The sequence below is a fragment of the Halichondria panicea genome, chromosome 5 (assembly GCF_963675165.1).
Source record: "Halichondria panicea chromosome 5, odHalPani1.1, whole genome shotgun sequence".
In the NCBI taxonomy this organism is placed as follows: domain Eukaryota; kingdom Metazoa; phylum Porifera; class Demospongiae; order Suberitida; family Halichondriidae; genus Halichondria; species Halichondria panicea.
The window spans coordinates 7395758-7415373 of record NC_087381.1 but is presented as its reverse complement, the minus strand read 5'-3'; the positions used below and the strand labels follow the sequence as shown (position 1 = coordinate 7415373).

The 19616-nt window shown below is 41.0% G+C and overlaps 4 protein-coding genes across 18 annotated transcripts in view; 1 reads left to right on the top strand and 3 right to left on the bottom strand.

The window, feature by feature from the left end:
- Positions 1 to 19616, bottom strand: part of LOC135335843 (uncharacterized) — a gene marked incomplete in the record, with an annotated part of 743773 nt that overhangs the window by 154785 nt on the left and 569372 nt on the right.
- The window catches only part of LOC135335856 (uncharacterized), a 62449-nt gene that overhangs the window by 14788 nt on the left and 28045 nt on the right, over positions 1 to 19616 (top strand). The window lies entirely within an intron of this gene.
- On the bottom strand, positions 1748 to 7849 carry LOC135336006 (uncharacterized). 9 transcript variants are annotated; one of them, XM_064531762.1, is made up of 13 exons: positions 7634 to 7849; positions 7441 to 7578; positions 6384 to 6685; positions 6146 to 6334; positions 5870 to 6097; positions 5335 to 5721; positions 5123 to 5275; positions 3359 to 5064; positions 3066 to 3252; positions 2802 to 3001; positions 2553 to 2735; positions 2204 to 2300; positions 1748 to 2067 (listed from the first exon to the last, which is right to left on the bottom strand). In XM_064531762.1, exons 3-8 carry the CDS (start codon positions 6511 to 6513, stop codon positions 4844 to 4846), a joined length of 1308 nt encoding a protein of 435 aa, XP_064387832.1. In that variant the 5' UTR covers positions 6514 to 6685; positions 7441 to 7578; positions 7634 to 7849; the 3' UTR covers positions 1748 to 2067; positions 2204 to 2300; positions 2553 to 2735; positions 2802 to 3001; positions 3066 to 3252; positions 3359 to 4843. The 9 variants fall into 9 exon arrangements, with proteins under 9 accessions (XP_064387832.1, XP_064387834.1, XP_064387829.1 ...); XM_064531764.1 differs by having other exon boundaries at positions 2802 to 2994; XM_064531759.1 differs by having other exon boundaries at positions 2802 to 3252; positions 3359 to 3717; positions 3812 to 5064.
- Positions 8227 to 19129, bottom strand: LOC135335869 (uncharacterized). 2 transcript variants are annotated; one of them, XM_064531496.1, is made up of 20 exons: positions 18985 to 19129; positions 16792 to 16938; positions 16127 to 16258; positions 15830 to 16063; positions 15578 to 15766; positions 15304 to 15531; positions 14833 to 15225; positions 14632 to 14784; positions 14359 to 14583; positions 14154 to 14297; positions 13582 to 13797; positions 13105 to 13290; positions 12804 to 13019; positions 12461 to 12676; positions 12093 to 12308; positions 11485 to 11703; positions 11107 to 11325; positions 10795 to 11013; positions 8838 to 9395; positions 8227 to 8674 (listed from the first exon to the last, which is right to left on the bottom strand). In XM_064531496.1, exons 1-20 carry the CDS (start codon positions 19034 to 19036, stop codon positions 8343 to 8345), a joined length of 4494 nt encoding a protein of 1497 aa, XP_064387566.1. In that variant the 5' UTR covers positions 19037 to 19129; the 3' UTR covers positions 8227 to 8342. The 2 variants fall into 2 exon arrangements, with proteins under 2 accessions (XP_064387566.1, XP_064387565.1); XM_064531495.1 differs by lacking the exons at positions 8227 to 8674; positions 8838 to 9395 and adding exons at positions 9515 to 9999; positions 10068 to 10640.

Below are 19616 nucleotides of genomic sequence, written 5' to 3'. Positions count from 1 at the left end.
AAAGTGAATTGGCAGGAGATCATCTGATCAGCACTAAAGTGGGAGAGAACCTGAATTACGACAATCGTTTCAAAGTCATGAGCATGTTACTGTACAGCTATAATTATAGTCTTGATACTTGAACCTAAGTCACGGTCTAATAGTTGCAATTGCAATTTAGAGATGTAATAATTATATTATAATTGTTGTTGTGTTGGTATTAAAATAGCATGCACGGTTAACCATAATCATGTCCCACAAATTGTACCCCATGATTTATAAAATGTTTGTTGCATTTTGACCTCAATCTGAGATCAAAGGAACCACTGCACTGTGCATGGGAAAGTGACCTTTTGAGACCTGAGGCCACCGGCCACCCTCCAACCAAAATGTCAAAACCAAAATGTCAAAACCTTGCTTTGATAGGGACACTCTGATGGTTTAGATTTATGATGAGTATAAATCCATTCCATAATATAATTATGACATATAACAATTTACATTATGATCTAACCGATACAAAAAAGGCTATTTACATTCAGAATTTACAGTCAACACAACTCGAAGCATCTGTCCCGCACAATATAGCATTCTCCTATGGGCTATCTAATACAATCATCAATCAATGTGCACAATGAAGCATTATAATTATCTTAGAGCAAACCAACAGGCAGATGGCCTAGTAACTCAATGGGGTGACCTTGGGTAGCTTCCAATTCCTGCATCTGGTCAGTGGTAAACATTATGTAATGTGGGCAAATGCCATGGCCATGCATCTGTCCAAAACCACCACCCATTCCTTTGATCAAAGTTCTATGGTTGCTATGGCACTCCTTTTGCTTCAATACTGAAAAATATTGACAAGGATGTGTGTGATTGGGTTACCTATTGTCCAAGTGATTGTTGATAACTAGTTTGTTCATTTATTATTATCATCATGCATGTGTGTTCAACGTATATTACAGGCAGATGGCCTATAGTACTCAATGGAATGACCTTGGGTAGCTTCCAATTCCTGTGCACTATGCAGCAGTAAACAATTCATCATTGTGTATATAATGTGTGTAATGATATTATGGATAATTCATGACAACTATACGAAGCCAAATAACCACAATAAGAATTCCCTAAACAGTGCAGCGTGGAAGATGATCTCATTCTAACTATAGTGCTTGATTTGCTCCAGAAGGTTTGTGTTCAGACATGACACCAACATCACAAGATCGATATCGGCACAGTTGGGAACCACGATCCTCACACGATTACGGAAGCTTCGAACGGTTATTCCAGCAGCCTTATTATAATCCGTAACAGAAACATCATCACAATAGATGCACTACGCTGGTCCAGGGAAACTTCAATATTCTTACAAGCTCCATCGTGATTAATTTACAATGCATCTGTCTGCCTCCCCTCCCAATTGAAATCGTTTAAATTCATTCCCAGGAACAGCATGTCCTTGTAACATCCCCAACATCAGCCTCATCCCCTCGTCCCGTTGTCCCCTCTCCCAGGCCCGTGAAGGAGGCTACCCAAAACATAATTATACATAATATAGCCCTCGTTGCATGTGTAGGTGGCAGCAGTCACTATTATACTATATATAAATAATTATAATGTTCTCCTCGTTGGAGTCATATGCGATAATAATTTATAACTAAAATCATGCAGCTGAGCGTTTGTTGGCTATACGAGAACGTTTTGAGTGTGACATTTTCAATATTGCTATGCAATGACTGTACCCTTCGAAAATTAATAGCCAGTTAAGTGAATACAACTTAATAATTATAAGGGCATGGCAAACTGTACAAGCTTTAATAAAAATATTATGTTAATGGAAGAGTACATCAGTTCACAACTATAATATCCTGTGCATTTATACATTGTTCAGCTATCAACGTGCATGGGGACTCAGTCACAGGCCCATAAGCCTCACAGGGTGTTAGTTCAAACTGCACCTCTGAAGCATCATTCCATGCTGTAGAGGGTTTAGGGTTTCCAGTGGAAGTTTCTAAATTCCCCCTTGAAATACATTTATATAATCATAGATATGCATGGTCAGGAAGCTCATCAGCAACATCAGGCCTCCTGCATGCAAGGTGAGAGGGGAGGGACGTACAGCAATCATTAAGTACAGTCAAGGCTGGCATTAGTAATACAGAGAAACTAAAGTCACATATCTGGTGGACTATTTTCATTGATACCCAAGGTCTTTGATTTATACCTCCAATATCTCAGAGCAATCAGTAAAATGACGACCACCAATAGAGCAACTATAAGACCCAATGATCCAATCACAATGCCAATAACAGCACCTGGAGCTGCAATAAAAATATACATATAAGTAAGTTGATCTTAAGTCCTGTTTTGAGCTAAAAACATACACATAACTATATACATGTTCCCTATATTCACGAATGGCTTTGAGTATACTCTGAGATAACAGTAAATTTGATACAGATAAGTGCATGCATGGTGCTTCAGATGTATACACTATGCATGCCCATGCAGTGTGAGCACACAGTGATGCTGTTATATATAGGGATCTATAATGTTCACGTATCGCAGCACACCTTCTTGTGCACACTGAAGAGGACTAGCTTCCGCCCACACTCCATCTTCACATGTCCTTATCTCATCTCCTAGAAGCTTGAACCCTTCATCACAAGTGTACGTAGCAACTGTCCTATGTGGTCCTTCAGACGCATTGTAGATGATCATTCCATTAGCGAGTGGTGGAAGATCATTACACAAAGCTGTACATGTGATAACATTATGTGATTAAAGGCTATTATAATGCAACCGCATGGAAAATTACTTACGGACACATTGTAGTTCTTGGCCAGTCCACACCCACACCATTCTACTTCCTGCCTCTCCAGTGGTACAGTTCCTCTCATTATCCCCATCTAGGAAGAACCCATCCTCACACGTATACATTGCTATGGTTCCCAGGAAAGAGGTGCCAATGTGATACAAGATGGATCCATTCCCAAGAGGTGACAGGTCTTCACACTGTATACTTGCATACAACATCAATGAACGCTCGTAGTTATCTTTTTAGTATAATTATTTCAATGACGTACTAACACAGCGAGGCTCCTGTCCACTCCACACTCCCATTGAGTCTATTGGATCATAATTATACGTGCAAGTTCTCACTCTGCTACCCTGAGACACATCCAAGAAGTATCCAGTGTCACAGCTGTAAGTGGCATCCATGTCAGGAGAATAGGAAATGCTACCATTGAGAATGAAGAAGACACTCAACCACTGAAAGAAGTACGTTATAATAATACATAAGCAGAATCAAGGGAACAGTCCTGTAACATGCTGGACAAAAATTATACATCATCATCCACCATTAGTATTCACTCACTATAATTATATACCCCTTTCAGTGGCGTTTCTAGGAATATCAGTAGGAGAGTGCTCAGGTCGCGCGACAGCGCGAAATTTTTGAGGTCAGCCCACGCACCGGAAGCCACACCCACCTCTACTGCGACACCTTGATAAAGAACAGTCACAATGATATCAACTCTACCATGCATTGCCTACAACCATAGATAGAGTATTATATGCTACAATTGACTCATCTCTATAGCTATTATCACTATCTACAGGTATGTTATGGTGTATGTGTAGAAGTTAGTCCAGTTAGTCGATCGTTCTGTGTGTGATTGTACTGCTGTCTTTATTCTCTTCAGACCACTGAAAGACGGCCTCTCTGCTGAGCAGCTAGTGACAGGCAGAGTGCACAATAATTATACTACATGTATATCACCAAGAAAATCTGTATCAAAACCATTGTTTAAGATTCTTTGTCCTCTACCTCGTAGTCTAGTTTCTAGTCCTCTGCTGGTGCTTTCTGAATTATATAGACACTGACAGGGAACAACCTCCTGATGCAGACTCTTGGCTTGTACTATTAATTTTTGTGGTATTAATAAGTCACAGTACGCATGCTCAGGAAACTTGGATATCTGAAGGGTGTGGTCTCCAACAGTATAAAACTCTTCTGCGAGCTCTAGCTAGCTCTGTAGTGCAAGCTCAGGCTCAGCTCCCAGCTATCCAGTAAGTTGCAGTAATTAATGTTAAGCTTAGGGGGGTGCTTGAGCACCCTGAGCCCCTAGCTGGATACGCCACTGCCTTTACAGGTCAGCCGCACACAATCTGGAACCTGGAACAGTTCCATCACTTTAGTTTGCATCACTTTAGTTTGCATCTGAGCCCAACCCACCAAATTAGCTTGATGTTATCGCCGCCCCCAATGAAGTGGCTATGGCTTGTAGAGATGGGCGTGGGTCAATGCTGTGCACAAACTAACCATCGATTTTATGCCTTGCTGCTGCCTCGATGGAAGTATGTGTGGCCTCTAAAAGCTGCACTCTGGTCAACTAAGCTGCTTAGCAAGCATGTAGACTATTGTAGAGCTTGTGTCCACTTGTGAAGTGCCTGTGTACACAAATGGCTTGCTGCTTCCTCTTCGAAAATATTCTATGGCTACCAAGATAGTCCAGAGGGTCTGCCAATGGATACTACTCAGTTCTACATGCTGTATAGCTTGTTTTAAACCTTTTTTTTTAAGTGTCCTAATTGAACAGCTCAGCAGAACTTCAAAGGATAATCGCTTCATGATACTATCCAATCTGCCACAGAATCCAATATCATGCAACATTCACAAGTTGATAACACGCTCCTTCCCAGATTGTTGTAAAATTTACAACAATTTGACTGGTAAAGGGATAACAGGCTGGGTAGCATTACTTAACCGCTTGACTTACGGATACATCTTGGTACTTGGTTAGCAAACATTCCAATAGCATATACTGTTCATACATGCAGTACATTCATCATTTTACCTTTATTGTCCAAAATTGTTGTTACTGACAGATGGATCGAGTACAAGGGTACTAGGTAAAGTAGTGCCTTCAACCTCAATAAATCGAAGAGAAAACTGCTCTTCAAATTCGTAACGAGTATCATTTTCTATCTGAACCATGATGCAACTCCGACGAAACATATCGCTAAAGCTTACAAAATGGGCATCACGGGGTCCAGTCCTTTCCGTATAGTCACTTCCATCTGTGAATCAAACAGAATGCAATAGACAGTGTTGTAACAGCATCTCTACACACAATACCTGCTGAGCCTTGTACAGTTTCAACCCCAATATCGATGGTTAATTCTACTATTGAATCTTCCTCTGGAGGTTCAAACAATCTCACACACACTTCCAGAAATCCAATCCCTTTGTTAACTATGTACGAGGTGTTCTCGAAGCCAATGCGAAATGCTGAAAAGTTTCAATTTATTATTACTAAAATAATATACTGTACTAATATAATAACTCACGGTCATCATCTTCAATAATGATGAAGAATTCAGGGTATTGGGGAAGGGTCTCAAACTCTGGGAACATTCCATCAGTGGGCAGACTTAGTCTGAGTTGAGCAACTTCTGTTACCTCAGGCAGATTGTCCGCAAATATAGTCAAACCTGTTACGAATGTTTCAGTTTCCTCTGGTCCTATTGATAGGAAACTTGATGATGGAATAAAGAAATCGTTGTCCTCTCCGTTAGTTGAGGGAGTTGCAGTTCCAAGTCCCTCTGGAGCAGTTTGAACCACAAAGCTGATGGTTTTTTCAGTGACATTTCCTGCTCCTTTGATAATTTGAATTTGGTGATCACTTTCTACCTCTGGATACGTTGTACTTGGTAGAGCAAACCCAATAAAGATATCTGTATACACGATTTATTGCATGTATATTAGAAAATGCTTCATACGAACGTGCACTTGTGTGTATTATGTAGGATGAGTGAAGGTACCGATATGGACAACTTTCTTTCTGTTCAAGGCTCACTACACGCATGATATGCTTTAACTCACCATCGTTGTCTATAATGTCGATGCGAATTGTATCGCCACCATTGCTTTCAATTAAAGCTAATGGTGGCACATTATCGGGATCTTGAAAAGTTAAAAGAAAAACAAAATACTCTAAGGCTTCGTCAATCAGGTCATCAAATATCAATGCATCTCCAGCCAAAAGAATCTCCCCACCAGCCATAAAATTCAGTGTGATGGGTGTAGCAAAGAAATCTATCTTGCCTGGAACTATGGTCAGAGTGAATTAAATAATTATAAAGAAACCTTACAGCTTACTAGTGTTAGCTTTTGCAATTGGTCTGGTAGTTGATAGAGGTGTAAAATCTTCAGGAGCGATCATTGGTGTCAGAACTAGTGAGATATCGGAGGCCAGTTCTACCTCATTGGCCACTGTCACCTCAATGGGGATGAAGCCATCATCCTCATCCACAACTTCATCACTCTCTCTCAGCCGAAAAACGAAGGCTAATAATAAAATTAATCAGAATTGCATAATTTGCATAATTTTTTTTACCAGTGCTTTCCTGTATAATGAACTCCTGCCTACTCCGAAAAAAAACATTTGGCAAATTAAGATGAATCAAAAAGTGCTCAGTTAACATTGGCCACATTAAGCAGTGCCAACTCCAACACAAAAGTCTCATCTGGTTCCAATGCCACTCTGTCTGCTTGGAAGGTGATAGAGGTAGTTCCGCCAGGGTTGAGAGGTAGAGAAACAACACTCTGACCTATATATACCCTTGAAGTTTGCAAATGGAACATTGTAAGGAAATTAGGCCTCTGGTCTAGTGAAGGAGTCCGAGCCAAAGCCGTACACTGTACAGTGACATAAAAGCTTGATGAATGTGTCAAAGCTACATATGCAGTAGAGATAAACGTACGTATTCAGATGGAAACTCAAAGAGTGGGAAATAATTGGCCATCATTGATGCTAAAAAGGGTGCCAAAAGTATAATTAATGGCTGCTGCATCAGTACAGTATATAGAGCCTTGCAGCTCTCTTCTCATTTTTGCAGCTACCAATAGCTAGAAGCGTTCTAATGCAGATGTACAGAGGTAACTATAATCACTAAGTAGAGTAGCAACACTCCATGGACAAGTTTTGCTATGCACTCTACTGAAAAGGCTGCAATAACAAGCAAAACTACAGGCATACCTGTAACTCACATTATTTTGCAACAGCTATAGCAGTTTACACACACATGCATACACACACACACACACACACACACACACACACACACACACAACGCTTGCACATTGCACACCGATGTATATGAACTTCAGACTAACTTAAGGGCCTGGAATCGAAGAATAAGAGATCGATAATAAGTAGGAGTGAGGCGTTTTACGTGATGTAAAAACTGTCCTTTATCAGTTACCGTATTAGAATATTATATGCTGGTGAAACCACAAATCTACTGAAAGTTTGACCCTTTGCGATATAACTATAAATAATTGCATTCTGGCAGGGATCACAATAGGTTTTGTTATTGGAAGTGATCACGCTTGCAACATTCGCATAATTATCTGATGCTCGCAAACATTCCAAGCCAAAAATTAACACTTACCTATGCACTAGCATTGACCACCATTATCGTAATACAGTCCTTCATTATTATTGACACAACAGTCCTCAGCATTGGAAGAAGGTGCCAAAGCAGCAGTACAGTCAGGATCAGTGAAGCATCCTCTGAATTGAGCCTGGGCTGCAAAAATAATATTATAATAGATATAGATCTATAGCTATTGTGCATGTCTTACCAGCAGAAGTGGAAATGAGCAAGGTGATCGGTGATCAATAATGTCAGTAGGAGCTGATTTGAAACTCCCATTCTGGTTTGCTTTTTTCCCTGCTGTATACACTATCTATCTAGATTTATACTGTGAAAGCAGCTCTATCCATAACTATTCTATATACCAGGTATTTGTCATGTGCAGGAAGTTAAAGCTTTCAGTAGCTAGATCTACTGTGTTAGTCACTTTAATAAGAAGAGATAAGAATAATATTATGGGTTATCAGAGGACCAAAATAACATTATGCTTTCTTGCAAAATTATTTGTGTTGGCTAATGGGTTGTTTTAGCATTGCCCTGTATCAACACATCATGCTCTGGTGGAGCCTGTAGGTATAACCAAACAGTGCATGTTACGTATAGACAATACTAAATAAACGTTTGATCTACGTCAATATTTTGCTGTCTACTCACTTCGTGTACCGTAAAGCGCCATGAAATGCAAATTATATGGACTAACAGATCTTGACAAACAATAATTATAATACTTAGTATAATTACTTAATGAATAGCTAACCATACACTCACATGATCATGAAACAATTTTATAATAATGATTCAAACGTTCATCAGAATAATTATAGCATTACTCACATTCACTCATGTACAAACTAATTGTTAATTTTGTAGTTTTTTCGACTAAAATCTATACACACAATTATTGCATAAAAGTTGTGTTAGGCTGCACATCTGGACTCCTCGAAATGGCTGTAGCTGAAGTCAGTGGCGTACGGTGAGTCCACTATGTAGTCAGTGTACTCCCCGAATATCACCGGACTATTAACAGTATCGTCGAGGATCTCGTACAGAGGAGCGGCCTGGTTTTGTCCAGCATAGAGACAGTACTCCATTTTGTACTCCCAGGTTAGAGGCCAGAGCCAGCCAACGAAAGATCGCGGCGGCTCGTTGGGATGGTTGGTGGTTACGACATAGTAGCCGTCGCTGTTGACTCCATCCTGCACAGGTCCAGTGTAGGGCTGTACTTGGATAGGGACGTTCCAGAATTGACCTGCACAATGAAAATAATAATTATTGCACTATCAGAAACATACCATATCAATCAACACTTTTACACATCGTAAATCACCCACATGACTGTAGATTACCATCTTTCTATACCCCTATAATTATACCTATTATAACTATACATAGATACTATAATTCCTACTCACCCAGCAATCCGTGCGACCGTTCAGCAAGGTCCAGTCCTCTAGCAATCACGAACCGAATATTATTAGCATGGAAAATGATTTCATTCTCGTCAGTGCTTGCTCTGCTCCAGAAGGTTGTGTTCAGACATGACACCCACATCACAAGATCGATATCGGCACAGTTGGAAACCACGATCCTCACACGATTACGAAACCTTCGAACAGTTATTCCAGCATTCATATAATCCGTGACAGTGACGTTATCAATAGATGCACTGCACTGGTCCAGGGAAACTTCAATATTCCTACAAGTTCCATTTGCATCTGTAGCTCGCACGTATATAGCGTCAATGATGTTGATATCCTCATTTGGTATAACTCTAGCGTAGCGAGCATTCACGCTGACACAAGCATCACTGACAAGGTTGAACAAACCACCATCGTCACCGTGCACCTCAAAGCATAGATTAATAGGGTCGTTCTCTCCAACATTCATGATCAAAGTCTTGTCGGGCACGTTTAGTGGCACGGAGAAGAGAGGATCTCCAGATACGGTATCGTTGACTGTCATCAAGGTAACTGTAGAAATGCATGAGAAATATATACATATATAGTGTGTGGATTGTGAGTACCATACAATCGTACACACACAACAGTGCACGAATATAAGAGATGCACAAGCGCCTGCGCAAGTACGATTTAGGAGAAAGCAATATCATTGAAGCACACACCACACAGCATACGTAATTCAATAATACTATTATAGACTAGCTATAAAAAGTTCTAGTACATAACTACAAGTGTTACCATCGAAAAAATGTTAAACAGTAAATTGAAAGGTTCAACTACAAACACATATTAGAATCGAATTGATTGTACTCAAAATCGGTTTCGAACTGTCCAGAAACAATATAGTTTGTGTAAATTCCCTCGATCACGGGTCCATTAGCAGGACCAGCCGGCACCTCATACACACTACCAGCGTGCCCATCTCCGGCATACAGACAATACATTCGTCTTTCGTATTCCCAGCTAGGGAATCGCAACCAGGCAATAAATTGCCTAGGGGAATCGCCTGGGGAATTGATAATTACGCTGAAGGTGGCAACGTCATCTTCGACTTGAGGCTCTGTGAAAGGTCCGCTATAAGGCACCACTTGGATAGGGATATTCCAGAATTGGCCTGTGGAAAGAGTAAGAGTATAATTTAATCAGTGATCACAATCTACGTACGATTATACACTAACTCACCGAGAATACCGTGTGATTCTTCACGGAGATTCAGTCCGCGGGCAACCACAAAACGAATTGCTTCTCCTTGGAAAGTGAATTCGGTTCCATCAGCGTTAGTACGATCGGTGCTCCAGAAAGTTTGCGTCTGACACATGACCCACATGACCAATCCTCTAGCAGAGCCGCAGTTTGGAACAGCTATACGCACTCTGGAAGGATACTTTCTCACCATAATATTGTTCATCGAATACATATTATTAATCACCACACCGTCCACTGTAGCTGTACACTGATCCAGCAGCACTGTGATATTGTGACAAGACCCGTCGCTAGCAACTGCTCGAACTGAAATATCATCAACAATGTTTATATCTTCCCCAGCAGCAATTTGTTGGTAGTGAGCATTGACACTGACACAATCGTCACTCACAAGGTTAAAGTACGCGTCTGAATTGCCATGAACTTCGAAACAGAGATGAATAAGATCGTTATCCCCCAGCGGCATTATGACTGACTTGTTTTGAACATAGAGGGGAACGGTCATGAGGGGGTCTCCAATCACAGTGTCGTTGACTCGAACGACGTTGATAACTGCGTGTGTGTGTGTGCGTGTGCGCGCATGCGCGTCTATGTGCATGTACAAGGTATGTAAATGTGCATGTGGTACTGTGCTAGGGAAATAATGTACTGTACTCGTATAATTATAATAGCTAGTATACACAACATTTGTCATACTATCACTTACGGACACATCTTGGAGGCAGGTTAGTGAACACTCCCACAGCATCGCCATTCAAATCGTCAATACAGGTTCTCGTCTCAGATCCTCCCTGGGTAATATCCAGCCTATAGCCTTCATTGCAAGTGTATGTAGCCACGGTGCCCAGGTCATAGTTAGATGTGGTATCGGGAGCGTAGGTGATCATACCATTGGTAACTTGTCCAAGGGAAAGACACTCAATGGCTGCATAGGAATAATTTTATGGTCATACAATCACGTAATTATGTAAGTACATGCATTGAGCGAAGAAATAATTATAATAAGCTGACAACTTACGGATACATCTTGGTTCCTGTCCACTAAACACTCCCTCTGCATCATTATCCAAATCATCAAAACAAGTTCTAGTCACAGATCCCCCTAGGGAGAGGTCCAGAAAAAACCCAGCATCACAGGCATAAGTAGCCACAGTGCCCAGATCATAGTTAAATGTGGTGTCGGGAGCGTAAGTGATGACTCCATTGTTAATAGGGTCGAGTGGAAGACACTCAATACCTGTGTTCAGAAAAGAGAATATTTACCAAGTGTCAGCAGTATCTAACAGTACCGTATATAAAATTGCGGCAAACACGTTCCAAAAATGCAGTTCAGTAAACACTGTGAGTCCAGTAAGCCATGCAGTAAAGGCAACAAGGCAGTAATAAAATCACTTACGAATACATCTTGGGGCTTGTCCACTAAACACTCCCTCTGCATCATTATCCAAATCATTAAAACAAGTTCTCATCTCAGATCCCCCTAGGGAGAGGTCCAGAAAAAACCCAGCATCACAGGCATAAGTAGCCACAGTGCCCAGATCATAGTTAGATGTTATGTCGGGAGCGTAGGTGATGACTCCATTGGTAATAAGGTCGAGGGGAAGACACTCAATACCTGTAAAAACAAACGAATTTTGTACCACACAAAATACTACAACAGCATTATAGAACACCCCATGCATCCCTGTGTATAAAGTAGGTGTACATAAAGTCAGTGGTACATGAGGCTATAATACACCAATGCGATTACCAAAATGTACTTTCTAAAATCAGAAAATTGTTAACATTGGATCATAGTTACGGCTGTTCAATCCACCCCACGGTTTAATCAATGGTTCAGTTACTCTTTCAGCTGCAACTGGATCCAATTTCAATGATTTTATGACTTTCTGAAGAGACATTAATTTTAATTGAGATATAGCCAATTTGACCATACATGGAGTTCCAAAATTTTACAGCTAGTTTGAGACAGATGTTTTCATTAATATGACAGAGTATACTTACGGACACAGGTTGGTTGTGAGCCAGTGAACTCTCCTAGATCGTCCAATCCATCATCATCCTCGCAAGTTCTGATCTCATTTCCGACAGATAGGTCCAAGAAAAACCCGTCATTGCAAATATAAGTGGCATTTGTCCCGAGCATGTAGTTAGCAGTCGTGTCTGGACCATATTCAATCATGCCATTTGGTATGCCAGATAGAGGAGTGCACTGAATGCCTAAAATTAAAAGAAATTAAACACACAGTCTTGTACATCATACAGTCGTTTTTATTAGCTATTATTGGCACTCATATTTATAATTTTTATGAATTTGGTAGCTTGAATATCGTATGTTGTTATAAAAGAGATCTAAGCTGCAGTATACTTACGAACACAAGCAGGCGCCTGGTCACTAAACACTCCCACAGCATCATTGTCTCCATCGTCAATACACGTCCTCACTTCAACACCAATAGAGATATCTAAAGTGTAGCCTTCATTGCAGCTATACGTTGCTGTAGTACCGAGGTCAAAGTCAGAGGTAACGTCTGTGGCATAGATAATTATTCCATTGGCGAAAACGGGCAGAACAGGACACTCGATAGCTGTATTGAGAATAAAGAACATGTCAAATGAATCACACAACATAATTATTATGCTAGGTACATCTAAAGGGTAGCTATCTGTGATCTCAATCTTACAAAATGACTTACAAATTACTCAATTACTTACGGACACATCTTGGAGCTTGGTTATCAAACACTCCAATAGCATCCAGTCCATCATCATCCACACACATTCTAAATGTAGACCCTAGGGAGATGTCCAGAAAAAACCCAGCATCACAGGCGTAAAAGGCCACAGTGCCCAGATCATAGTTAGGTGTAACGTCGGGAGCGTAGGTGATGAATCCATTCTCAATTTCGTCGAGGACATTACACTGAATGGCTGCAACGAACAAAGATTGTCAGTATTCTTATGTATAAGAATGCAAATTCGTAGCTTTCATCTAACTAATGAAGTAATAACTTACGTTGACACGTTGGTGGTGTTCCACTGAAAGTGCTGTCACTCTGACAAACTCTGATCACGTTTCCGATAAGAACAAATCCAGGGGAACATATGTGCTCAGCGTTAGTTCCCTCGAGGTATGGAGCCGTCATGTTAGGTGAGTACTCAATACTACCATTTACAAGCAATTCCAACTCTTGACAGACAACTACGGAAGAAAAAAGGTTGTGTATCACTTGCAAAAAAAAATCTGCATGCCCAAGTTTGAGCACACATCCTCTCAAATACCAGTCAAACCGGCTGTACGTACATGTCATTAAACTACTGGCAATTGCTACATGCTGTGAGTGTAACCACGAAACCACAGAGAAGAATGTCTGCAGGCGTAAATCTAATCAGCGTACTACGCAAACGAAACAGAAACTTAAATTTTGCCTCCATTGTATAATAATTATGAGTAGCTGAAAATACAGCATAGTGTGTATATACATGTACATACCTTCGTCCTCGATGATGGTAGCGCTGGCAGTGCCTGGATCCAGGGACACTCTCTCCTCACTAATGATGGTTAGTATACCTTGAAACATTTCATTATTCTCAAATATTGTATCATTGATCAATTCAACTGCAATATTTATGCTTTGCATGCCTGCACTTAGAATGATTTGCATGTTGATAACCGAAATATAGTCCACACCAGCAAAAGCAGCAAAATCTGTGTGTGTGTGTGTGTGTGTGTGTGTGTGTGTGTGTGTGTGTGTGTGTGTGTGTGATGTGTGTGGGTGTGTGTGGGTGTGGGTGGGTGGGTGGGTGCATGTGGATGTGTGTGTGTGTGTGTGTGTGTGTGGGTGTGTGTGTGGGTGTGTGTGTGGGTGTGTGTGTGTGGGTGGGTGCATGTGGATGTGGGTGTGTGTGTGTGTGTGTGTGTGTGTGTGTGTGTGTGTGTGTGTGTGTGTGTGTGTGTGTGTGTGTGTGTGTGGTAAATGTAAACATTATAACTGAGCGGCACCATAAAAAAATGATAACTCTTCTCACCTGCTATCATTAATTTTAATGCATCAAGATTCTCACCTGCTATCAGACCATCCACAGTCGAAAAGGACAACTCAATATCTCTTTCTAGTATGTGGTCACCAGTCACTCCCGCAGTGAATATCATTGGTCCTTCGTCCTCCCTGGCAGAGTATGGTGGGTTGATGAAACCAACAGTCACCTCTGTATATGTATGGGTCAGCAACTATATAACTAAGGTTAAGGAATCACTACCACAATTTACCGGTATTGTCCAAAATTGTGATGTTACTGCGAGCTGGATCGAGTACAAGGTTGTCAGGTAAACTGCTGCCTTCAAGCTCAATAAATCGAAGAGAAAATTGCTCTTCAAATTCGTAACGATTGTCCTCCGTTATTTCAACCATGAAGCAACTTCGACGATTGGTATCGCTAAAGAATAAAAAAAATGCAAAACGGGCTCCAGTCACTTCCATATAGTCATCTCCATCTGTGAATCAAATAGACAGTGTTGTAACAGCATCTCTACACACTATACCTGCTGTGCCTTGTACAGTTTCAACTCCAATACTGACGGTTAATGTTCCAAGTGAAGTGTCCTCTGGAGGTTCAAACATTACCACGCACACTTTCAGAAATCCAATCCTTTCATTAACTATGTACGAGGTGTTCTCGAAGCCAATGCGGAATCCTGAAAGGTAAGCCTAATTATATTACACTGTATATAGTTATAACTCACGGTCATCATCCTCAATAATGATGAAGAATTCAGGGTATTGGGGGAGGGTCTCAAATCTTGGGAACGTTCCATCAGCGGGTAGACTTAGTCTGAGTTGAGCAGCTTCTGTTACCTCAGGCAGTTCGTCCGAAAATATATTAAAATTTATAAACACTTCATTGTCCTCTGGTCCTATTGATTCAATAACAAATGGTGGAAATGAGAAATCGTTATCTTCTCCATCAGCTGAGGGAAGGGCATTTCCAAGACCCTCTGGAGCAGATTGAAACAAATTAACAACAATACGGATGATTTGTTCAGTGACATTGCCTTCTCCTTTGATAATTTGAATTCGGTGATCGGCTTCTACCTCCGGATATGTTGTATTTGGTAGAGCAAACCCAATAAAGATATCTGTGTACATGATATTGTCAAGTTTTCATTCACTCATCTACATGATATAATTATACTATATAATTATAGTTAACTCACCATCGTTGTCTATAATGTCGATGCGAATTATATCGCCGCCACTGCTTTCAATTGAAGCTAATGGTGGCACATTATCAGGATCTTGAAAAGTTAAAGTAACCACAAAATACTCCAAGGCTTCGTCAATCAGATCATCATATATCAGTACATCTCCAGCCAAAAGAATTTCCCCACCACCCGTAAAATTCAGTGTGATGGGTGTAGTAAAGAAATCTATCCTGTCTGAAACTATGGTCAGAGTGATAATAATGAATAACGTTACAGCAGAGCTTACAATTGTTTGCTAGTGCAAATGGTCTGGTAGTTGGTAGAGGCCTAAAATCTTCAGTGGCGATCATTGGTGTCAGAACTAGTGAGATATCGGAGGCCAGTTCTACCTCATTGGCCACTGTCACCTCAACGGGGATGAACCTATCCCCTTCATCCACAACTCGGTCGCTTTCCCTCAGCCGAAAAACGAGGGCTAATAATAATTAATCAGAATTGCGTGATTTGCATGATTTAAAATGAATTGTACATTTTTTACCAGTGCTATCTTGTATAATAAACTCCTGCCTACTCCGAAAGAAAACATTTTGTAAAGATGATTCAAAATCGTCCCTTGCAACATTTGCCACATTAAGCAGTTCCAACTCCAACACAAAAGTCTCATCTGGTTCCAATGCCACTCTGTCGGCTTGGAAGGTGATGGCGGTAGTTCCGCCAGGGTTGAGAGCTAGAGAAACAACACTCTGGCCTATACCAAACTCCTCTTCTGAAGCTGTTAGTGTGGAAGTAAGCAACATAAACTCCAATATATTTACATTATATACTATAACAATACCTGTTCCTTCTCCATTGTAACCAATGGCTACCCTAAGCTGTGCATTAGATGGACCCTTGAAGTATGCAAATGGAACTTGGTAAAGTGATTGGGCCTCTGGGCTAGTGAAGGTGTCTGAGCCAAAGCCGTACACTGCGTAATTAGATACAATCACCATTAAACGGCTTGGCTAGTTAAATAATGGTTATCAATATCAGGGGCGTAGCCAGGATTTTGAAGAAGAGGGTGCTATTATAGATAAAATAATGACGGCGCAAAGCGCTTGATTTTTAGCCGCGCAGCGCCGAAATTTGGTTGACCGGAAGCCACACCTCTTATTAGTGACGTCATAAACTTATCTGCTTAGTTGGGCGTGGTCCAATCTTCTATTTGCATAGAGAAGCCTATTTAGCTACGAAAGAGAACTAGTTTATAGATTTAGCTCACAGTTTAAAGACTAGATCATTTTGTTTGCCTACTAGCTAGCTAACTGCAGCAAGATCTGGAAGAGAAGGGGGTGTTCAGATAATCATTTCTTTTGTTTTGTACCTGGATGAGGATGCTGCTTGAGCACCCCTAGCACCCCCCCTGGCTATACGCACCTGAATATAAATATAAACAACAGTATGCATAATTATGTTCACGAATGTAAAGCAAAACATTCCAAGCTAAAAATTAACACTTACCTATGCACTGGAGGCAATGACTACCATTATTGAAATACAGTCCTGCATTATTATTGACACAACAGTCCTCAGCATTGGAAGAAGGTCCCCCCACAACAAGAGTAGCACAGCCAGGATCAGTGAAGCATCCAGTGAATTGGGCCTGAGCTGCATGCAACCAGCAACAATTATATAGATATGTACATGCACAATGATAATAAGTATAACGAGTGATGCAAGCTGTGCTGTGCTGTGCCTCTCCTCACCTTGGTTTGCTTTGCTCAAGGTATTAGAGTGTTTGCTTTGTATTGTTGTTTGCAATTTGACAATGAACACACACAGTCATATACGGAAGAGGAGCTAAACTGAAGTCTATCTGATGGCTGATGAACGATTTTCAAGGATAGAAGCATGTATTGATCTACAGTGTGAAAGAGTGCATTTTTAAAAAGAGGGTGGATCTGCAGTGAGGTCAGAAGAGCTGCTTTGGCAGTACAGTGTAGGCATGCAGCTTTGCAGCTCTTTCCTGACTCTTATAATTGTAGCTAACAAACAGCTATAGCGCTTTAGTGCAAGGCTAACTCATATGTTGAATAGAAAGTTTGTGAGAACAGATGATGCCATAAAAGATTATGAAGCAAAACTGTGCAAAACTGTTATGTGCAAAACTGCAACAGCCTTCACTGTGAGTCAAACTCGAGAAAGGAGCTTTAGTTTGCAAATCTACAAATCTAAATCCAAGAGAACGTGGTTAGAAGCCTATAGTTTTGCAACCGTTGAGCAGTTACAGCTGGAATCGACACACACACACACATACACAGTCAGCTTTACCGTATCCCTCTGTACATGCAGCTATATGGCTCAAGGCATAAGATAATTGAGTGGCTGAGCAGCTTAACCTTGTATAACTCAGTGGCGGATCCAGGAAATATGAAAGGGGGGTTCCAAACTACGAGCGTGCAGTGCGAGTAGTGAAAGTCGCGCGTAGCGCGAAATTTTTTTTTTTTTTAATAATAGCATGTAAGGTAGTGTATACAGGGGAATGGACTTCTATGTAGACACAATGAAAGGTGGAGGGTACAGAAAATAGAGAGGATTAAGGGTACATGCAAAGGTTCGGTTTATTGGTGGAGGTGGGTCTCCGAGATCACCAGGTCGATGGCCCCAGATTTAAAGGGGTGTCCACTTGACGATCTGGACCCTCTGATGGCTTGAATCGATGAGCGAAGGAGGGAAAAGGTTAGTCGGCAACGGAGCCAGCATAGTGTACTGCTATATGATTGGTCCCATTTAGATGCTAACATCGAAGCAAGTCTCTTGTAGAAGGTGGTTGCTTCACGAGCTAAGCCTCCTGTTGCAGAGAGGACTAATGGGGAAAAGGATGCCTGTTTGATGTCAAGAATTCTTTGTTCATAGGCCCTTTTCTTTATTTGCTCGTGCTTGTGGTAGACTGTTTGAGGGTCGGTGTGTCTGTTGGATGCAGCGTGTGGGTTAAATACCCTGACATCAAAATAAGTTCTTTCAAAGGAGCCACCCCATACTCCATTGGCTGCAATGTCTAGGCGTGCACCCGGTTGTGTATTGGTACTTGCTCCTGCTAGGTTCTCCCCTGTAACCGGTAACAGTTCTGGTTCTGTGCATACGTTGTTGCAGACCTCACTAAGAAGATCTGCAGTCAAGCGCGAAATTTTTGGGGTTACGCCCACTTCCCGTCACACGTGACTAGGTAAAATCCCAGGGGAAGTCCCATAATAAACTTGCGTAGAGCTAGCTAGCTCTGCCACGAACAGTCAACTAGCTAACCTAGGCTAACCTGAACACTCCTTTGGCAGTTGATGCATCAGAACAACAGGTACAATCATTGAATCAAGCTACAATACTGATAAATAGCTACAATACTGATAAATAGCTAGCTGGTAGCTGTAGTAAAGCCACAATAGCTTAGTCTGAAAGCGGGGATCCATGGCGGCACCCTGGGATCCCCCCCTGGATCCGCCACTGTAACTGCATGCAGTATACACAAGCATGGGATTAAACAAGCAAATACTTAGTACACATAATAATACACACATGCATAGTAATCTATATAATCCTTATGCCTTGAGCCATATAGCTGCATGTACAGAGTAATACACACACATAGTAATCTATATAATCCTTTTTCAGACTCCAAGAAATACTTATATATTATAGCTACAATACTGTGTAGCATACCAGCTGATGTGCTGATGAGAAAGATAGCCAGTGACAGTAGCAAACGTTCCATCTTGGTCTCAACTCTTTGTGATACCTGCTCAGAGCAGATAATGACTGACTGGAGGAATGGAAATGACTAAAATGCATGACAGCCTACATGCACTTCACTACACAGGAAATGAAGCCACAATGATGCATTCACTGCATGTGTTGTGGTAGTTTAACCTCAGGCACATTGTGTATCAGACAGCAATATCTAAGCAACGTGCGCTGTTCTTCACGTAGAATGAATGGAAAACACTATAAGTTGTAAATTAAGCCTGCATGCAAGGTATGAGATTATGCAGGTTAAATGTATATGCGGCAATGCACCAATACTGGCTCTAACCTGTTAAATGTTAACTAGTATACAGAGCTACGAGACTGTATTGGAAGTGGAATGCAACACTTAGTAATAACTGTAATGTTTGTTATTGGTTTGCTATAAAACTGATGACTAAGCAAAGCAAACTGTTTTTTTTTTAACTAATGCAAACGGCTGCTGAATTATTACTTGCAGTGAAAACGCTTCAAAGCAGGTCAAAGTTACTCGAAGCATCTGTCCCGCACAATAGCATTCTCCTATGGGCTACCTAATACAATCAATCAGT